Here is an 18,631-nt window from a genome sequence, read left to right as displayed (position 1 = left end):
GTGAGTGTGTGAGTGAGTGAGTGAGTGTGAGTGAGTGTGAGTGAGTGAGTGAGTGAGTGAGTGAGTGAGTGTGTGAGTGAATGAGTGAGTGTGTGAGTGAGTGAGTGAGTGAGTGTGTGAGTGAGTGAATGAGTGTGTGAGTGAGTGAGTGTGTGAGTGAGTGAGAGTGAGTGTGTGAGTGAGTGAGTGAGTGTATGAGTGTGTGAGTGTGTGAGTGAGTGAGTGAGTGAGTGAGAGTGAGTGTGTGAGTGAGTGAGTGAGTGTATGAGTGAATGAGTGTGTGAGTGAGTGAGTGTGTGAGTGAGTGAGTGAGTGAGTGAGTGAATGAGTGTGTGAGTGAGTGTGTGAGTGAGTGTGTGAGTGAGTGAGAGTGAGTGAGTGTGTGAGTGAGTGAGTGAGTGTATGAGTGAATGAGTGTATGAGTGAGTGAGTGAGTGTGTGTGAGTGAGTGAGTGTGAGTGAGTGTATGAGTGAGTGAGTGAGTGTGAGTGTGTGAGCGAGTGAATGAGGGTGTGAGTGAGTGAGTGCTGGAAATGAGGAAGGAGTGTGTGTATGTGTGAGTGTGTGTGTGTGTGTGTGTAATATGCTGGGAACACAGCATGGCATAGACTACAAAACTTGACTGAAAGCCAGTAAATTGTGAGCATCTCTTCTGTACAATACAACTTGGCATTGTATTTAAGATGGATATCCGTCTTATTACTAGGGCCACTAGTTTATCTCCACCCTCTGACCCGCAAGGATTTAAATTGTATTTCAATGATTATCCTCCAGGGGTCTCCATTGGCACTCCAACGGCACAGTCAAGTGACTCATTTCACAACTGAATTTCTAACTGAGACATTTATAAAAACAATTAGTTGACAATTAGTCAAGAAGGAAAGTGAACATGGACAAGAGTTTAAATGCTACAAAAAGCTTGTCCTGAGCCTGTGGCTCACACACCTGGTCAATGGAGAGGCACGTGCTCTGCTGACTTTACTCAGAACTTGATTAGCACAGCAATTGATCAGTTAAAGCAGCTGATTACAGTTAACTCAGCTCACCTGGTTTCTTGGGTCTGAGTTGGTTGCTGATCTTTAGGAAAATACAAAAACCAACTCTGGCTCTCCTGGACCAGAACTGAGCATCACTGCAGTAAAAACAGATGCAAGGCTGGGTGTCCACTCTGATCCGAAAGGGCCAGTGTGGCTGCAGGGTTGTGTTTTAGCCCAGCACAAGACACCTGATTCTGGTTATTTGTAAAAGTTAAATGTTATAGAACTGCTCTCATTTTTTATGTGGGAATTTCCCACTGCTTTTAACAAAACCAATCATGCCTTTGTACAGCACAGAAACATGTCCATGGTAGTAAGTAATCAAAATTTAACACGATTGTCACCAGTAAACATTTCTGTGCTAAATTTGTGGCAATTACTGTCAACTTAGATCAGTGGCTTTCAAACTCGGTCCTGGGGGCCGCTGTGTACTGATTTTTGTTGTAACCACAATTGTAATCTCAGATTTTTAACAAACTGTTACTGTTTCTAAAAAAGGTATTTGATTTAAGGGATTGTTTACCTTCTTAGGCCACATTATGCTATGCATGCAAATGAAAAATAAAAGGCCCACATTCTCATTGTGCTTTATTGCAAACATTTACATAAAATGGGGGAACATCTTTTAACTGATATATTTATAGACTCAGTAGGCTCATAATTAGGTTGCTGAATGCAGGTGTTTAAATTAATTCATCTTGTCCCAACAATTTATTGACTCAATACAGGTTTGGCTCATCATCATCTCAGTCTACCAAATGTATTAGTTTTAATGGCCAGGTGTCTACACTTCCAACCTGTTCATTCACCTCTGGTCTTTAATTTGTCCAGTTTCGCTTTTTATGTAATTGCTTGCAATATAGCACAATGTGAACATGGGAGTTTTAGTCCCATACTTACATTGTAATTCTGCGATGGCGGTTGGAATTACACACCAGGGGCCCCCAGGACCGAGTTTGGGAACCACTAACTTAGATTATTGAGGTAGTGCAAATGGGATAATTGCTTGAGAAGGGGCTTGACAAAGAGGCTGTCATATCCTCTTGCTGGATACAATTTGCAAAAACAAGAGGAGACTTGCCTTGCTGTATTTCAAATGTCTTTTATGCAGAATCTTTGACATTATATTCCATTGATTAAGGGATTATATAGCCCAATATGCTGTCTGTCTTTGTGTTATTAACCTATCATTAATGTTCCAGCTAATAATACAGTAAAACTCTAAATAAAACTTCTGTTATGTGTGTGTGTGTGTGTGTGTGTGTGTGTGTGTGTGTACAGATTGGAGTGAGATACAGTGCAGTCCGTATGTATTTGGAGAGTTCATATAATTTCTGTTCTTTTGGCTCTGTACTGCACATTGGATTTAAAATGAAACGGTTAATGTGAGGTTTAGGTCACCTTTAACTTCAGAGTATTTACATCCTTACATGTGTTTTGGAATCACATCCCTTTTTATACTTTGTCACTATATTTTAGGGGACCAAAAGTAATTGGACAGTTAGCTTCTCAGCTGCTTCTGAATAGTCAGAGTGTAAGTAAGCTTTCAGTATCCAGTCTTGATTCTAGGCATATGATTGCCTTTGAGTCTGTTATTGGCGTTTGTCAACATGAACCCCACAGGATGAGGCTGAGAAATTATTATTATTATTTATTTTATTTATTTTGTTTTACATTGGCTAAACAATAGGCTTTCCAAAATAAACTGGAGCCATTTGATTGAACAGATATGATGCTTCTGCAGACATTGGAATTCATTTTGCTGCTGCTATCAGCAGTTACATTATCAATGAAGGCAAGTCACCTGTGGCAGCCACACATGCCCAAACAATAACACCCATACCACCATGTTTCACAGATGAGGGGGTGCTTTGGTTCTTGGGCAGTTCATTTTAACCGTTTGCTCTTGCCATCACTCTGATAGTACATCTTGGTCTCGTCTGTCCCAAGACCTTTCTCTAGAACTCTGCAGGCTCTTTTAGGTACTTCTTAGCAAGCTGTAACCTGGGACATCATTCCCGTTATGGATATTAATACCCTCAAATTAAAGATGACAGTCTGCACTTTAACCTCATATTGTCAAATCCAATGTGCTGGAGCACAGAGCCAAAAGTACCAACTGTCCAAATACATACAGATTGCACTGTAAGCTTGAGAGATAACGATGATGATGATGATTAAGGTACAAGCCCAACTGTTATCCCTATTGTTATTGTTTGGTGTGCTGCACAACACTATTTAGATTTTCTGTCTTTTTGAAGTTTTCACTTTAGCTAACCAACTACACTGCTCAAAACAATTAAGGGAACACTTAATCATCACAGTATAACACCATTACATTACATTACATTAATGGCATTTGGCAGACGCTCTCATCCAGAGCGACATACAGTTAATTAGACTAAGCAGGAGACAATCCTCCCCTGGAGCAATGCAGGGTTAAGGGCCTTGCTCAAGGGCCCAACGGCTGTGCGGATCTTATTGTGGCTACACTGGCGATCGAACCAGCGACCTTGCGGGTCCCAGTCATGTACCTTAACCACTCTACTACAGGCTGCCCAACACCAAGTCAGTTAAACTTCAGGGATATCAATCTGTCCACTTAGAAAGCACAAGTGATTGTGCATCAATTTCACCTGCTTTGGTGCAAATGAAAGTGACAACAGGTGGAATGGAGATGCAAAAGCAAGACAACCCCCAAAAATCTAATGGTTTTGCATGTGGTGGCCACCGACAATTTCTCTCACCTTATCCTTCCTGACTGATTCTTCTCTAGTTTTGTGCTCTGCTTATGTCCTTGTCATGGTAGCATGAGGCGGTACCTGCAGCCCAATCAGGTTGCACAGGTAGTCCAGCTCCTCCAGGATGGCACATCCATATGTGCGGTCCCAAGAAGGTTTGCTGTGTCTCCCAGCACAGTCTCAAGAGCATGGAGGAGATACCAGGAGACCGGCCGTTACACAAGGAGAGCTGGACAGGGCCGTAGAAGGGCATCAGCCCAGCAGCAGGACCGGTATCTGCTCCTTTGTGTGAGAAGGAACAGGAGGAGCACTGCCAGAGCCCTACAAAATGACCTCCAGCAGGCTACTGGTGTGCATGTTTCTGACCTAACTGTCAGAAACAGACTCCATGAGGGTAACATGAGGGCCCGATGTCCTCTAGTGGGACTTGCGCTCACAGCCCAGCACCTTGCAGCTCGATTGGCATTCGCGAGAGACCGCCAGAATTGGCAGGTCCGTCCCTGGCGCCCTGTTCTCTTCACAGATGAGAGCAGGTTCACACTGAGCACGTGGCAGGCGTGAAAGAGTCTGGAGACGCCGTGGTGAACGTTGTGCTGCCTGCAACATCATCCGGCATGACTGGTTTGGCGGTGGGTCAGTGATGGTCTGGGGAGGCATATCTTTGGAGGGTCACACCGACCTCCATGGCATAGCCAACAGTACCTGACTGCTGTTAGGAACCGGGATGATACACTGGTGCAGTGGGCCCTGGGTTCCTCCTGGAGCAGAACAATGCCCGGCCTCATGTGGCCAGAGTGTGTAGGCAGTTCCGGGATGAGGAAGGCACTGATGCCATTGACTGGCCCTCACGTTCCCCAGACCTAAATCCAATTGAGCACCTATGGGACATTATGTATCGGTGCATCCGACGCCGCCGAGTACCGCCACAGACTGTCCAGGAGCTCACTGATGCCCTGATCCAGGTCTGGGAGGAGATCCCCCAGAACACCATCCGCCGACTCATCAGGAGCATGACCAGACGTTGTCTGTGGCACACGGGGGCCGTACACACTACTGAGTCACATTATGAGTTGCCAGGATAAAATTCACACAAGTTGGATCAGCCGGTGATTTTAATTTTTTACTTTGATTTTCGGTAGGGTTTTTGAATCCAGCCCTTAATGGGTTGATGATTTTATTTTCCTTACGTCATTTTGTTCTCAACAAATTATACAATGTACATCAGTAAAAATTTTCAACATGAATAAATCCTTCATCAAGGTCTAATGTGTCCCTTAAGTGTTCCCTTAATTTTTTTGAGCAGTTTATATTGTGAGCAAGCAAGTTATTTGCCTACACAACTAGCTGGCTATATAACTAAGATATGATAGTCCACCCCAATCCTTTTATCTCTTGAACATATAAAGAGATAAAAGGAACGCGAAGCTGCCTAAATTGCACTCCAGACAAGCAATCACTGAAACTCTGTTGCTTATCTAGTTCAAAAACGATACCAGCTAATAGCTATGACTAGTTAGCTTCCAAAATGTACAAATATCCACCTGAAGCACAACGCTTGTGCGATCGTGACTATGTTTGTATTGCCTATATTTTATTGTAAGTGGATATTTGTACATTTGTCAAGCTAACTACAGCTAATTTGCTTGTTGCTACCGATAACAAACTGGTATGGTTTTAGAATTCGATTTGTAGTCTTTGCTTGGATAATAAGCAGTAGTACACGGAGTTTCAGTGATCGCTTGTCTGGAGTGCAATCTGGGCAGCTACACGAGAATAAGCCCCCCGCAATGAGCTTGAATACTTGGCTGTGGCAGTTAGAACCAATTTTCAACCTATGAGCTTGAATACTTGTACAGCTGTACAATATTTTGATACAGAGTGACGGCCTGACAAATGTACACTTTGAAACCTGAATTTAAGGACGATAAACACAGGCAGAGGGTGTTACAGCGGGGGGGACAGAGGAACCAGAAGCAGACACAGGGGTGTGGAAAAATGGCAGGTTTACTAGCAGGTGAAGGGGCAGACAGAGCGTAGTCAAAAAGCAGGCCAGGGTCAAAAACCGGGGGGTCAATCCAATAAGGCAGAAGTACAGAAATCCACAACACACAAAGAATAGTCCAGGTAAGCAGGCAGGGGTCAAAACAGGAAATACACAAAAATACACTAGGAAACAAGGGCAAGAAAACAAGGAGGCTAGAACTGAGGGACGGGATGAAGGGCTCAGGTCTCAAAACAGGACAAGACAAACTAGCAGCATGCAACTGAAAAAGACAGGTTTTATACACAGGGGAATGAGACAAACTAGGCAGGGCATGGGAGTGAGGGCGGTCTAACAAATAAACATCAGGTGAGACACATGAAAGGGTAATAAGACAATAAGAGGGGGAAACGAAAACGCGGACTGGATTCACAAAGACACACATGAAATACAAACAGCTCCGGACTAAGGAGTAGACAATTTGCAGAGAATCAGGAGATGCAGAGATAAGGAGAGACAGGTGCGAATACTTCGCTGAAACTAAGCAAGTAATCAGTGATAGAATAGGGAGGCGGGGTTACAGAACAGAATTGAAACTGGAGATGAGTTAGTAAGTTAGTTAAGTGATTTAAATTACAAATACCCAAAACTAGTGAATGTTAGTTTGTTAGTTTGACAAACATATTAATGTGTTAGTATAATTAGTACTGTACAAATTCTATGTTAGTTGGGATTAGTATATTAGTGCTATGTACAAACATGAAATGGAGAGAAAGCAGGAAGTAAGGAATGCAAGATTGGAAGGAAAATTGAACCCCGGAACTACCGTAAACACCCGAATAGTGGGGCACGCAGACAAGGGAGTGACTGGGCTAGTAAACATTCAGACTCAGACATCACAGGGGAAGACAGTGCAAAGAGTGCAAAGACTAATGACTATAAACAGAACACCAGACATGAATATGAAAAATAATAAATAACAAGAATAACAATAATAAACAATGATAAACTAACAGAGGACAGAACACAGGAACATAACAGAGTCAACATGTCAGTGAGCCTTTTCAATGATAGGAAGGGCAAGCTGTGTATAACAAATTATACGTCAATGTTTCTAACATTCATACCATTCTATGCAGAAATTGTGTTTCCTATTTTAAAATATAAATAATTCTTTATGGCAAATTGGTTTTACCCTGGTTTGTCCAAGCACAATGTCATGTCATGTTATTGCTTATATAGGTAGGTATAGGTAGGCTATTCAGCCATGCACCACAGCTGTTCATAATGCAAATTTATTGAAAACACATTCTACAAAAAATTGTTTGTTTCAAATTACCAATCTCCACTGTCAGAAACATTATTAGAAAATGGAAGTTAAATGGAACAGCTGAAAAATTGCAGATAGAATGGCCTGAGCCCTGGTGAGAAATGCTGAGAAAACCCACACATCACTGCAAGAGAGCTGCAAAAGACACAGGTCTAGCTGTTCACAGGACAACGATACAACATACTTTAAACAACAAAGGCCTATATGGCAGAGTTGCTAAAAAGAAGCCTTTCCTGTGACCTCAAAACAAAATTAAGTGTCTGGAGTATGCAAAAGAAAACAGTGAGAAGCCTAATGCATTTTGGAAATACCAGGAGGTTCTCGAGACTAATATTTGAAGGTCAGTCAATACATTGAAGTTGAAGAGAGGTTGGGTATTCCAGCAAGACAATGATCCAAAGCATATCTCGAAATCAACCATAAAATACCTCCAGGTTTTGGAATGGCCGGCACAACTTCAATATTATTGAAAATCTGTGGAGAGATCTCGAACATTCTGTATTATTTCTGAGCTAGAGGTGTACTGCCAGGATGAATGGGGGAAAAGTGAGAACTGAAAGACAGAAGCTGGCTACAGGAACTGTTTGCAAGCTGTTATAGGTGCCAGAGGAGGAGTTATGAAGTACTAACTGACAGGCATGCATTTGCACAGGGCCTTTCACTTTTTTTTTAAATATCATTTTGAAACTGTAAAAATGTTAACTAAAAAGGTAATCTTGCTTAAAAATGTGAAGAAATGAGCCATGTTTACTTGTACCATTTTGAGGTACAGTGGTGTGAAAAAGTGTTTGCCCCCTTCCTGATTTCTTATTTTTTTGCATGTTTGTCACACTTAAATGTTTCAGATCAAACAAATTTAAATATTAGTCAAAGACAACACAAGATGCAGTTTTTAAATGAAGGTTTTTATTATTAAGGGAGAAAAAAAAATCCAAACCTACATGGCCCTGTGTGAAAAAGTGATTGCCCCCTAAACCTAATAACTGGTTGGACCACCCTTAGCAGCAACAACTGCAATCAAGCGTTTGCAATAACTTGTCCAACAGTCCAACAGCGCTGTGGAGGAATTTTGGCCCACTCATCTTTGCAGAATTGTTGTAATTCAGCCACATTGGAGGGTTTTCAAGCATGAACCACCTTTTTAAGGTCATGCCACAGCATCTCAATAGGATTCAGGTCAGGACTTTGACTAGGCCACTCCAAAGTCTTCATTTTGTTTTTCTTCAGCCATTCAGAGGTGGACTTGCTGGTGTGTTTTGGATCATTGTCCTGCTGCAGAACCCAAGTTCGTTTCAGCTTGAGGTCATGAACAGATGGCCGGACATTCTCCTTCAGGATTTTTTGGTAGACAGCAGAATTCATGGTTCCATTTATCACAGCAAGTCCTCCAGGTCCTGAAGCAGCAAAACAGCCCCAGACCATCACACTACCACCACCATATTTTACTGTTGGTATGATGTTCTTTTTCTGAAATGCAGTGTTACTTTTATGCCAGATGTAATGGGACACACCTTCAAAAAAGTTCAACTTTTGTCTCGTCAGACTACAGAGTATTTTCCCAAAAGTCTTGGGGATCATCAAGATGTTTTCTGGCAAAATTGAGATGAGCCTTAATGTTCTTTTTGCTCAGCAGTGGTTTTCGTCTTGGAACTCTGCCATGCAGGCCATTTTTGCCCAGTCTCTTTCTTATGCTGGAGTCATGAACACTGACCTTAACTGAGGCAAGTGAGGCCTGCAGTTCTTTGGATGTTGTTGTGGGGTCTTTTGTGACCTCTTGGATGAGTCATCGCTGCGCTCTTGGGGTAATTTTGGTCAGCCGGCCACTCCTGGGAAGGTTCTCCACTGTTCCATGTTTTCACCATTTGTGGATAATGGCTCTCACTGTGGTTCGCTGGAGTCCCAAAGCTTTAGAAATGGCTTTATAACCTTTTCCAGACTGATAGATCTCAATTACTTCTGATAGATCTCTTTCTCATTTGTTCCTGAATTTCTTTAGATCTCGGCATGATGTCTAGCTTTTGAGGATCATTTGGTCTACTTCACTTTGTCAGGCAGGTCCTGTTTAAGTGATTTCTTGATTGAGAACAGGTGTGGCAGTAATCAGGCCTGGGTGTGGCTAGAGAAATTGAACTCAGGTTTGATAAACCACAGTTAAGTTATGTTTTAACAGGGGGGGCAATCACTTTTTCACACAGGGCCAGGTAGGTTTGGATTTTTTTTTCTCCCATAATAATAAAAACCTTCATTTAAAAACTGCATTTTGTGTTTACTTGTGTTGTCTTTGACTAATATTTTAATTTGTTTGATGATCTGAAACATTTAAGTGTGACAAACATGCACAAAAATAAGAAATCAGGAAGGGGGCAAAACACCACTGTAAGTATCACTTAGATACTAATTGTAAAAGGCTTTTTTTACTAGGGTGTCCACATTTTTGCATACCAATCTATAGTGTTGTAAGTAGTAGCCTACTGTTATTACTACTAGTATGTGAAAACCGTGGATAAAACATTAAGTATAAAAAAACTGGCAGTATGGGACTGAGAAGCAAATATGTCAATGGGATTGTTTTAGTATCCAGTCAGTTATAAGCACATGCTTGTAAGGAGCCTTTACATTCATCCAGAGATGGAAAACCTTCCCGTTGGTATTTATGCCATACCTGCCAACACTGCTGGCACTTCACCCAGCTCATTTATTTAGCATGTGTTTCAGTGATGAAATTGAAGGACTGCTCAACCAGTACTTGGAATGTGATTTGACAGCCCTAAATGGTGTTGATGCTGCCACTTTGCCCATTTGTGATGTGGGCCCAAAAACCATGCGCTATAGCAAGCTGTGTATAACAAATAATACGTCAATGTTTCTGGCATTCGTACCATACTAATCAGAAATTGTCTTTCCCATTTTAAACTCATTTAAATCATTATTAAAGGTAAATTGCTGTTACCCTGGTTTGTCCAAGCACAATGTCATGTTATTGCTTATCTTTAACAATGCGTAGGCTATTCAGCCATGCGCCACAGCTGCTCAAAATGCGAATTTATAGAAAACAATTTTAGAAACGTCGCCACAAGTGTCGGTGTTCATATCTCACAGAATGCGAATTAATATGTAAGGACTACAATTCCCACATGTCACAGTGCCAGAGTAACCTCTGGACGGTTTAATCATAGCCACAAGAGGGGGGGTTCATAATTTCCACATATTTCTAAATGTAATAGAACTATCATATTCCGTTTTTTTCAAGTTGGAAAACTGGTAGAATTTAAATGATAGTTTAAAACCTAATTATATGTGTTAGTACTGCGTCGTGAACGTATTTCAAAGGAAACAAAGTTATAATAAAATCCCTATTTTAAAGATTAGATGCAATTCTCTGTCGAAAACTCTATCGGCACATGTTTCTGCGTTTCTCTTTTCTGATTTCCGTACAACGAGAGCTTGCAGCGAAGTGAGGGGGCCAGCTAGCTATCGTTTATTGTGCTGGGAATAGCCGGGCTGAGTCTATCCATTATTGTGGATGTAGCTAGTCACCTATATCCTGCTGTCTTGACACATCGAGCTGGCTAACAAGCTAACCTTTACGTACAAGGGAGATCAAAGTGCTAATCTAGCTAATTATTTGACGTTGTTTTTTTTGGGGATAAATATATTATTTTTGATACCGCGGACCGGGCCTGAGTAACATCGGATGTGGTAAGTTAGCAAGTTAATAACCTTTTCGTAAAGTATGTTTTGTATTTATATTATAGAAATGTCACCATCCGGATAATTGGCATTTGCCGAACTAGCAAGTTTCTAGCAAGCCAGCTAACTTAGTTGGGCAATGTTTCGGGCTTTGGGGTAAGTTTTGGGAGCGGATGAAGGGTGTGGGTATGATAACTATATGTGTTGTGTGCTAGCCAATGGGGACGACAGTTTAGCTAACGTCGCTAAGATAATAACACTATTCGAATACTTTACATGGCGTATTCGTTCATTTGGGGTTGAGCACAACATTTTAATGTAGCCAGATAACGTTGGGCAGTTTACATGAGCTCGCTGACATCAATGAGTTTGCCAGCATCTTACCAACGCGGCTAACGTTAGTCATAAGGAGAGGTGGTTGTGTCTATTTTTTCTCTTCAATGATGAAGTCGGCTATCCAGTGAATATTCAAACGGATATTAGCTAGGGCTAGTTGCTATATAGCTAACGTTCTAGCTGTGTAGCTAGCTATATATCTTCAGCCGATTCAATTTATTCGCTGTGAACGGCTCCTTGTGGGGATGAGTGAGATTGGGTGCGATGGCCATAACTAGCTGGCGCTGGCTAACGTAGGTAAAATGTAACCGCTCTGTTCGCCAGGAACCGAACCCCCGGCCTACTTTCTTGTTGTGCGCCGGGAACCGAGCGGCCCACTTGGGCCTTTGTCATCAATCACCCCCATCCCCCAACAACACATGCGTTCCAGTCTCAAATAGCTGCCTAATGTTAACTAATTTGCGGGAATTCCAATCCATAGCTAGCTAGCCGAGCCCTCCGGTTCAGTCAGCGGCTGTCCATGTGCACCGACAACAGGCGAGCTAACGTTCATGTTGATGTTTATTTTTGCATGATGATGGCTAATGCTAGCTAGCTAGCGAGCGTGCACGGACTTAAAGGCTACCTATACAGTATATTATTCAAAATCTAAATATTTGCAAGAGGCTGACAAGTAACAAAGTATGCCTGTTTCCCAGGCCATATAAACAGCTAGCAGGTCATAGAAACGGCTTGCTATTATAATATGACGGCTTAACCAGGTCTACCGTTACGTTTTTTTATTGACAGCTGGGATTTCTGCCTGGAGCGAACCCCCCATCGTCTTTTCCGAAAGCACGAAAAATACGTTATAACAAAATCACAAATTCTGTTTCCCCATAGGGGTTGGAATGCTCAGAGTATGATACGGTTATCGTACTAGCTAGCGAAGTAGCTAATTTGTGTTTAAAACACGACCACACTAAGGTCTAGAACGTTACAGAAGAGTATTGTTAATGATGTGCAATATTCCCCACAATTGGCTGCAATCTTTTGTGGACTATGTGAAATGTATCCCGAGCAAAAGCCGTTGATTAAAAACAGCCGACCAATGCATTCAGAAGACTTGGAGGTCTATATGTAGTTAATATTTAAAATATAAAAGCAGTAGGCTAAGCGATTTGCTGTGATCAGTGTTTTGTTTCATGGATACCTTAATATAGCCATATATTCGATGTATTTGGAACGTGCTGGCATTGTTTCACGCCATTTTCTCCTCGCAGCAAAGTTCTTAAGATAATGTCGAATAAGTATCCACCGGTTCGCAGAAAGGTTGTTTGCAGTCTAGGTTAACGGTACTATACTTTGCACATGTGGACGGCCCAGAGAGTTTGTTGAGAGCGCGGTAGCCCCGCCCTCTGCATTAATATTTCACAAGTCCCGCCCCTTGGCCCTCAGCTGCCATTTTGATTGTGTTCGCGATACAGTAACGCTACGGAACCGTATAGTCTACAATACAGCACGGCAACGCAGCCTAGCTAGCCACCTAGCTGGCACCTCTACTAGTTGCAGTGACTCGACAGTTGGGGAAAGATCTCCGACCACAAACGCTCTGCGCTTTATTTGGCTTCCTGTTTATTTTTCTATCCTGTCGAAAAATCCCAAATTGTCATAGCTAAGTTAACTAGCCAAATAAAAAGGAGCGGTTTGCAGTCTGAGGGAGCAGGGAAGGATTATTGGTAAGATAGCTAACGTTATTGCTGGTTACTGCATGTTGAGTTTCTCGCCATAGAGGCTGTATTTTTCATTTTCGACTTAATGTTTCCCTGCTCACGTTAGCTAGCTTGGATGCTGTGATTTCCTTTCTCTGTGTAAATATGCGTTTTTAGGTTTGAGGACGCTGTAGCCTAACGCTAGACTAGCCTGTTAGCCTGCTAGCGAATCTAGATATCAAATACACGGGTAAAGTATTCGAACTTGGTGCAGCTAGTTAGTTTGCTAGTTAGCTGGCTAGCATAGCGACACAAGTTAGGCCCGGAACAGGTTGCTTGATATATAGCCAGAGCGGTAGCGAGAATGCTAGCTAAGTTATTATTATTTGTTCTTTCGCTGACTGAATCGATATAACGCTAGCTAGCTACTAAATGTATTCATCCAACCACGCTGAAGTTAACGTTACACGGGTTTGCGTAATCCCGGTAGTTCTGTAACATAATGTAATGTTAACGATGTCATGTGTTTTTTGCTGTCCGATAATGGAAATGTGCTTATCACTAGGTAGCTAGGTGTTTTAGTTCGCTTCCAGCTAGCTAGTTTGCCAAGTTGCTGGGCAGATTTTAAGAATGAATGGCGCGGTCGCGGCCTGTACGTGTTCAGTTTCACTTTAGCCTGCTACAAGGAAGTAGATTGCTGGCTAGCTACTGTGGCTAATGTCTGAGATTACTTGGCCGTTACACTAGGGGACATGGCTAGCTATCTTTCGGTTTATTTAACTGTTATTGGTCTAACAGTTACCACGACAAACCTATAATTAAAAAGCACTCCGCTTTAACGAACTAGCGACAATGTATTTTGTCGATATTCGACATCGCTAGGCTGGCTATAAATATTGCAGTTTAGCTAGCTAGCACACTTTCAAACCCGAATACGACTGGCTACATCCGATATCTCGAGTTAACTAATTATCCATCTACCTTAGACATCGAGCTATCAATGCTACGTTAAATAAATACGAATGAAATGTAATGGCGAGGGGTTAGCTCTCACGCTAGCTGTATTTATAGAAGGCTGACAACCAAGTCGCCAATAAACTAACGCGTCGCATCTGCAGTTGGTTTTGAATGAATCAGCGTTTTTGTAGAAGAGGGGCCAGCTAGCCACTGCTTACCTAAACACACCCTTCCACTTCTCTTGAGTGATGCTTTGGGATATTAATAGAAAGATTAGCTCACAAAGCACAACCAGAATACAATGTTTTGGACATTTGAAAAGGAGAGTTTTAAAATGGATCTTCGACGCATGTAATAAGTAATTATTCTTACGAATTTGCGAAGAATCATTAACAGTTTGCAGTCGTTTTTAAGTGTTCGGCTGTTTGCTTACGAAATGGGCAGCAGTAGCACTGCGGGTTGATTTCACTCACCTCTTCGAACGTGTTGTCCTGTTTTACTGCTCATAATGCAGCAGTTCAAAGGAGTTTACGGTGACCAACGAATTAATTGAGCTCTTCCTGTATAAGATGTATATTTTTTAAACATTATTCCAAATGATACTGAGGCTTGTAATGAATGTCTTGTGATATAATATTAAAACACTGGCTTTAAATGGAGCAGTTTGCCAGGCTTGAGCCATTCTGTTCCTTTCAAGCACTTTGCCTTGTAGGCTTGTTGCATATCTATTGCATTATATGTGTTATTAAAAACATCTGCCGACGTCGTCTTTAATATAGCTTCAAAAGTAAATTGGATAATTAAGTCTATTTCATCCTTAGCAAACTGAATATATAGATGAATTGAAACCGTACACTTTCAACTAAATGAAGCAATGTTGTAAATAAGGTTTACATATAAATTACAAATTATAATTTTGTAGGGAATAGAAATGCTGGCAAGCTGGTTGTCATACATTTCACTCTGAGTGAAAGGAGCTGTCCGGTGCTGAAATCCGGGCCTTTTTTTTTTTTTTAACCCGTTTGACTGTAAAAGTTGTCCCACTTCACTTGTGCGCTTGAGGCTGACTGTTTGAAAATTCCCAGATGTCCAGCTCCCCGCTGTCCAAGAAGCGTCGCGTGTCAGGATCTGAGACCAAGACGGTGCCACACTGCTCTTCCTCTTCCTCCTCCTCCTCATCCTCATCCTCCTCTGTCAGAAGTCAACCGACCCACACTCCTGAGAACGTGAGTGAGCACGCAGACTCACACGCACACGCACACACACATGTTGGTAACCATATGTGCTTGAGATGAAGCTGGTCTGGAGTGGCCATTCAAACCCTGCTTTAGCTTGGTCTGTTTGTGTGTCTCCAGGGCATGGCTAACAACGGGAATGAAGCAGAGATCGACGAAGGCCTGTACTCCCGGCAGCTGTAAGTCTATTGGTCTGTCAATCTGCCCCCCCCCCCCCAGTTGTGTGGCAAGTGTAAAGGTGGCAAACCACATCCACAAAGATGTCGCGGACCGCCACAGGAATTTAAAAGCTCTACTACTACCCACATACGGCACACAGATTGAGATGTGATGTGGTATGATGGTCATTTGTATAATATTAGTTAACTGTCTGTTGTAGATTTTGAACACAGATATGGAGCGGTTTGATTGGAAGCATTTGGGTAAAGATGAACACGAGACAAGAGTTCAGAATTTCAACTTTCATTTCTTGGCATTTACACCTAGACCTAGGTGTGTTAAAATGCTTTGGTATCAGACCACCCAATCTTTAGGTGAGCAAAAGTATTGGAACAGAAAGTAGGCTACTTAAGTAGATAACACTTAATATTTGGTAGCATATCCCTTGCTTCCATCCTGTGACCCATTTCCAGACTTTTACTGCAGCCTCTTTCAGTTGTTTGTTTCTCCCTTCAATCTCCTCTTCAGGAGGTGAAATGCATGCTCAATTGGGTTATTGGGTGCTTGACTTGGCTAGTCTAAAACCTTCTCCCGAATGAAGTCCTTTGCTGTGTCAGTGTGTTTTGGGTCATTGTCTTGCTGCATGATGTTCCTAGTTTGGATGCATTTCTCCGTAAGTTGGCAGACAATGTTTATGTAGACTTCTGAATTCATCCTTCTGCTACCATCATGGGTTACACCGTCAAGATTAGTAAAGATTAGTGAACCCACTCCAGAAGCAGCTATGCAAGCCCAAGCCAAGACACTTCCTCCACTGTGCTTCACTGATGAGCTTGTATGTTTTGGATCATGAGCAGATCCCTACTTTCTCCACGCTTTTGCCTTTCCATCCCTTTGGTAGAGGTTTAACTTTTTACTACTGATGAGTGTTTTGCATCTTATGGTAGCCTCTGTATTCGAACGGTTGATTGAGAAACCTTTACCCTTGCCCTGTGGAGATTGTTTGTGATGTGCTTTTCTCCCCAAGACTGCTCTCTGGTCTTCATGTTGGTTTATCTTTTCTAACACAAATGCAGTCTTCACAGGCAGAACCCTAAAGGCTAAAATCAAGAGTAGACATTCAGAACTATTTATTGTTGAACCAACCAATCTTAACAGGACAACTGGGCAACAAAAAACACCTGTCAGTCACATGTTCCAATACTTTTGCTCACCTAAAAATTGGGTGGTCTGATGTAAAATACCAAAAGATGAAAATACCAGGAAATAAAAGCAGAAATGTTCCTTGGTCATCTCTTATACAAACTCACTTGTCTTCGGTGTATAGCAAAAACAAAGGAATTGACATTGCTTTTCAAATACATTTGGAGGGGCCTGTATTCCTAGCTAACTGGTTATATCCCAGCTATTGGACGCAAAGTCATTATGAGTGGGTAGTCAACTATAAAATCTCCTCGCAGTTAGTCTTCCACTTGGCATCCTAGCTAGTTTGCTAGCTAGATAGCTACTGAAATATAATATCCATAAATGCAACCTCTACTTGATTTCAGAGTTGTAAAATCCCATGGGTTTTATTGAAAATGCTATGTGCAGAAAAATGTTTTGTGGTTAGTGAGTGACTGTGCTTTCACCTGCTGGTTTTTGTTCCAATGCCAATTGCCTTCGAATAATTTTAGCAAGCTGTTAATCTTTTCTTAATTAGGTGCTTTTCATCTTTATGTGCATTTACCTTAAACCACATTATGCCAGACATAGCTTTGCAATGGCTTGAAGAATAACTTTCATGACCACCTTCATATTGTGCTTATTGCAACTTCTTGCAAACAATTGCATAAGATGGAGCAACAAATCAAAGACAGAGGTTAACTAATAGGTTCATATTGATGTAGTTTGTTGAAAATGTTTAATTTCATTTGTAATTTTTATCTTTCCTTAAATGTATCAACACAATGCATGTTTTCCTTGTTTTCACTTGCTTTGAATTCTTTCTTCTGAATGGTTTGGTGGCCAGTTGTCAACACATTCACCAATTACGGATTCACTTCCGTCTATAATTTGATCAGTTCAAAATAACTTGTCACTTTTTATGTAAAATGTTTGCCATATAGCATGATAAGCACAACATGGATATTGGAATTTTATTATTTATGGTATACTTGGCTATCTTTGACACAAGGTGGTTTATGAGGGCGAGTACTCCCTCTAAACATGAAAAGCATACACAGGAGTACTCCGGCCCGAGTCTGAGAACCACTGGGGTATAGGACTGGTTGTGTTGTTAGCTTATTTATGTTGTCACTGCTTGTTTAGTTAGTGATGCGTAAATCAAGAGTATTACAAACTCCTCCTCACTCCCCTTAGATGTTTGTTTACTTCTGTTACAGGTCAACAGCCCAACCTTTATATGAAGCTGATGTTGACTGAGCACCACCATAATGCCATGTCATCTAGGCCTCGTTTAAACCCCTATGTTTTTTTCGCAAAAATGAATGGGCTGCTATGGCTGTTTGTCCTCATCAAGGAAATTGTCAAGTTATTAAAGGAGCACTGTCACACTTGGTTCTGTTCAGTTTATTTGGGTTAAATGTGTGTAGGCCTTTTAAAAATCACTGTCAGTGTAGCCGTTTCCTAAATACAGGGCAAACATGCGGGGAACTGTGAACGCATTTCTACTCAGACTGAAAGCTTTTGCTGCCATGAATGGGATTGAGGGCAATGCCTGCTGGCAGAAACCGAACATGAATCGCTGCCTGGAATAACTTTGAGCCCTTCTAAGTTATTTGAATAACTTTGAACCCTGCTACATCCTGCAGTACTTACGAACGTATTCTGCAGCAATAGGAGGATCTGTTGGAAGATGTATCCACAACCAAAATTTTGATACACCTTGTTCGATAGTTGGAAGTCTCTGCGTTAAAGAGTGTAAAGTCTCTACCTTATTTCTGTGGGCCTGTTGTGATCTCCTGGATGGGTGGCCTCCCATAACCCAGTCTCTGTGTTCAAGAGTGGGGTTTGAGCGCCCGTTACCTTCTGGGAAACACAGGCTGGAGATTCAAGTCAAACACGTCCAGTGACGTCACTGGAGCTGAGTGATTTGAGGCGTTCTGTTGCGAGCTCTCGCTGAAAGGCAGTGAGTTGAGGGTTTGTGAGCTCTCTTGCTGAAAGGCAGTGAGTTGAGGTGTATTGTGAGCTCTCTTGCTGAAAGGCAGTGAGTTGAGGTGTATTGTGAGCTCTCTTGCTGAAAAGCAGTGAGTTGAGGTGTATTGTGAGCTCTCTTGCTGAAAGGCAGTGAGTTGAGGTGTATTGTGAGCTCTCTTGCTGAAAGGCAGTGAGTTGAGGTGTGTTGTTGCGAGCTCTCTTGCTGAAAGGCAGTGAGTTCAGGTGTATTGCAAGCTTTCTTGCTGAAAGGCAGTGAGTTCAGGTGTGTTGTTGCAAGCTCTCTTGCTGAAAGGCAGTGAGTTGAGGTGTATTGCG

The 18,631-nt window shown here is 41.9% G+C and overlaps 1 protein-coding gene across 3 annotated transcripts in view; it reads left to right on the top strand.

The window, feature by feature from the left end:
- Positions 1–10,500: 10,500 nt before the first annotated feature.
- The window catches only part of LOC133138470 (ubiquitin-like modifier-activating enzyme 1), a 38,949-nt gene continuing 30,818 nt past the window's right edge, over positions 10,501–18,631 (top strand). For 2 of the 3 annotated variants that reach the window (XM_061257255.1, XM_061257253.1), the window contains exons 1-3: positions 12,564–12,833; positions 14,849–14,989; positions 15,119–15,177. In XM_061257255.1, the coding sequence (XP_061113239.1) occupies positions 14,849–14,989; positions 15,119–15,177 (200 nt within the window). In that variant the 5' untranslated portion in view covers positions 12,564–12,833. Of the gene's footprint in view, positions 10,789–12,563; positions 12,834–14,848; positions 14,990–15,118; positions 15,178–18,631 lie in introns of those variants that run through there. The other variant, XM_061257254.1, reaches the window with a different exon arrangement.

This window comes from Conger conger, chromosome 10 (assembly GCF_963514075.1).
Source record: "Conger conger chromosome 10, fConCon1.1, whole genome shotgun sequence".
Lineage (NCBI taxonomy): Eukaryota > Metazoa > Chordata > Actinopteri > Anguilliformes > Congridae > Conger > Conger conger.
The sequence above is the reverse complement of the archived record's forward strand: the minus strand, read 5'-3'. Positions and strand labels throughout refer to the sequence as shown.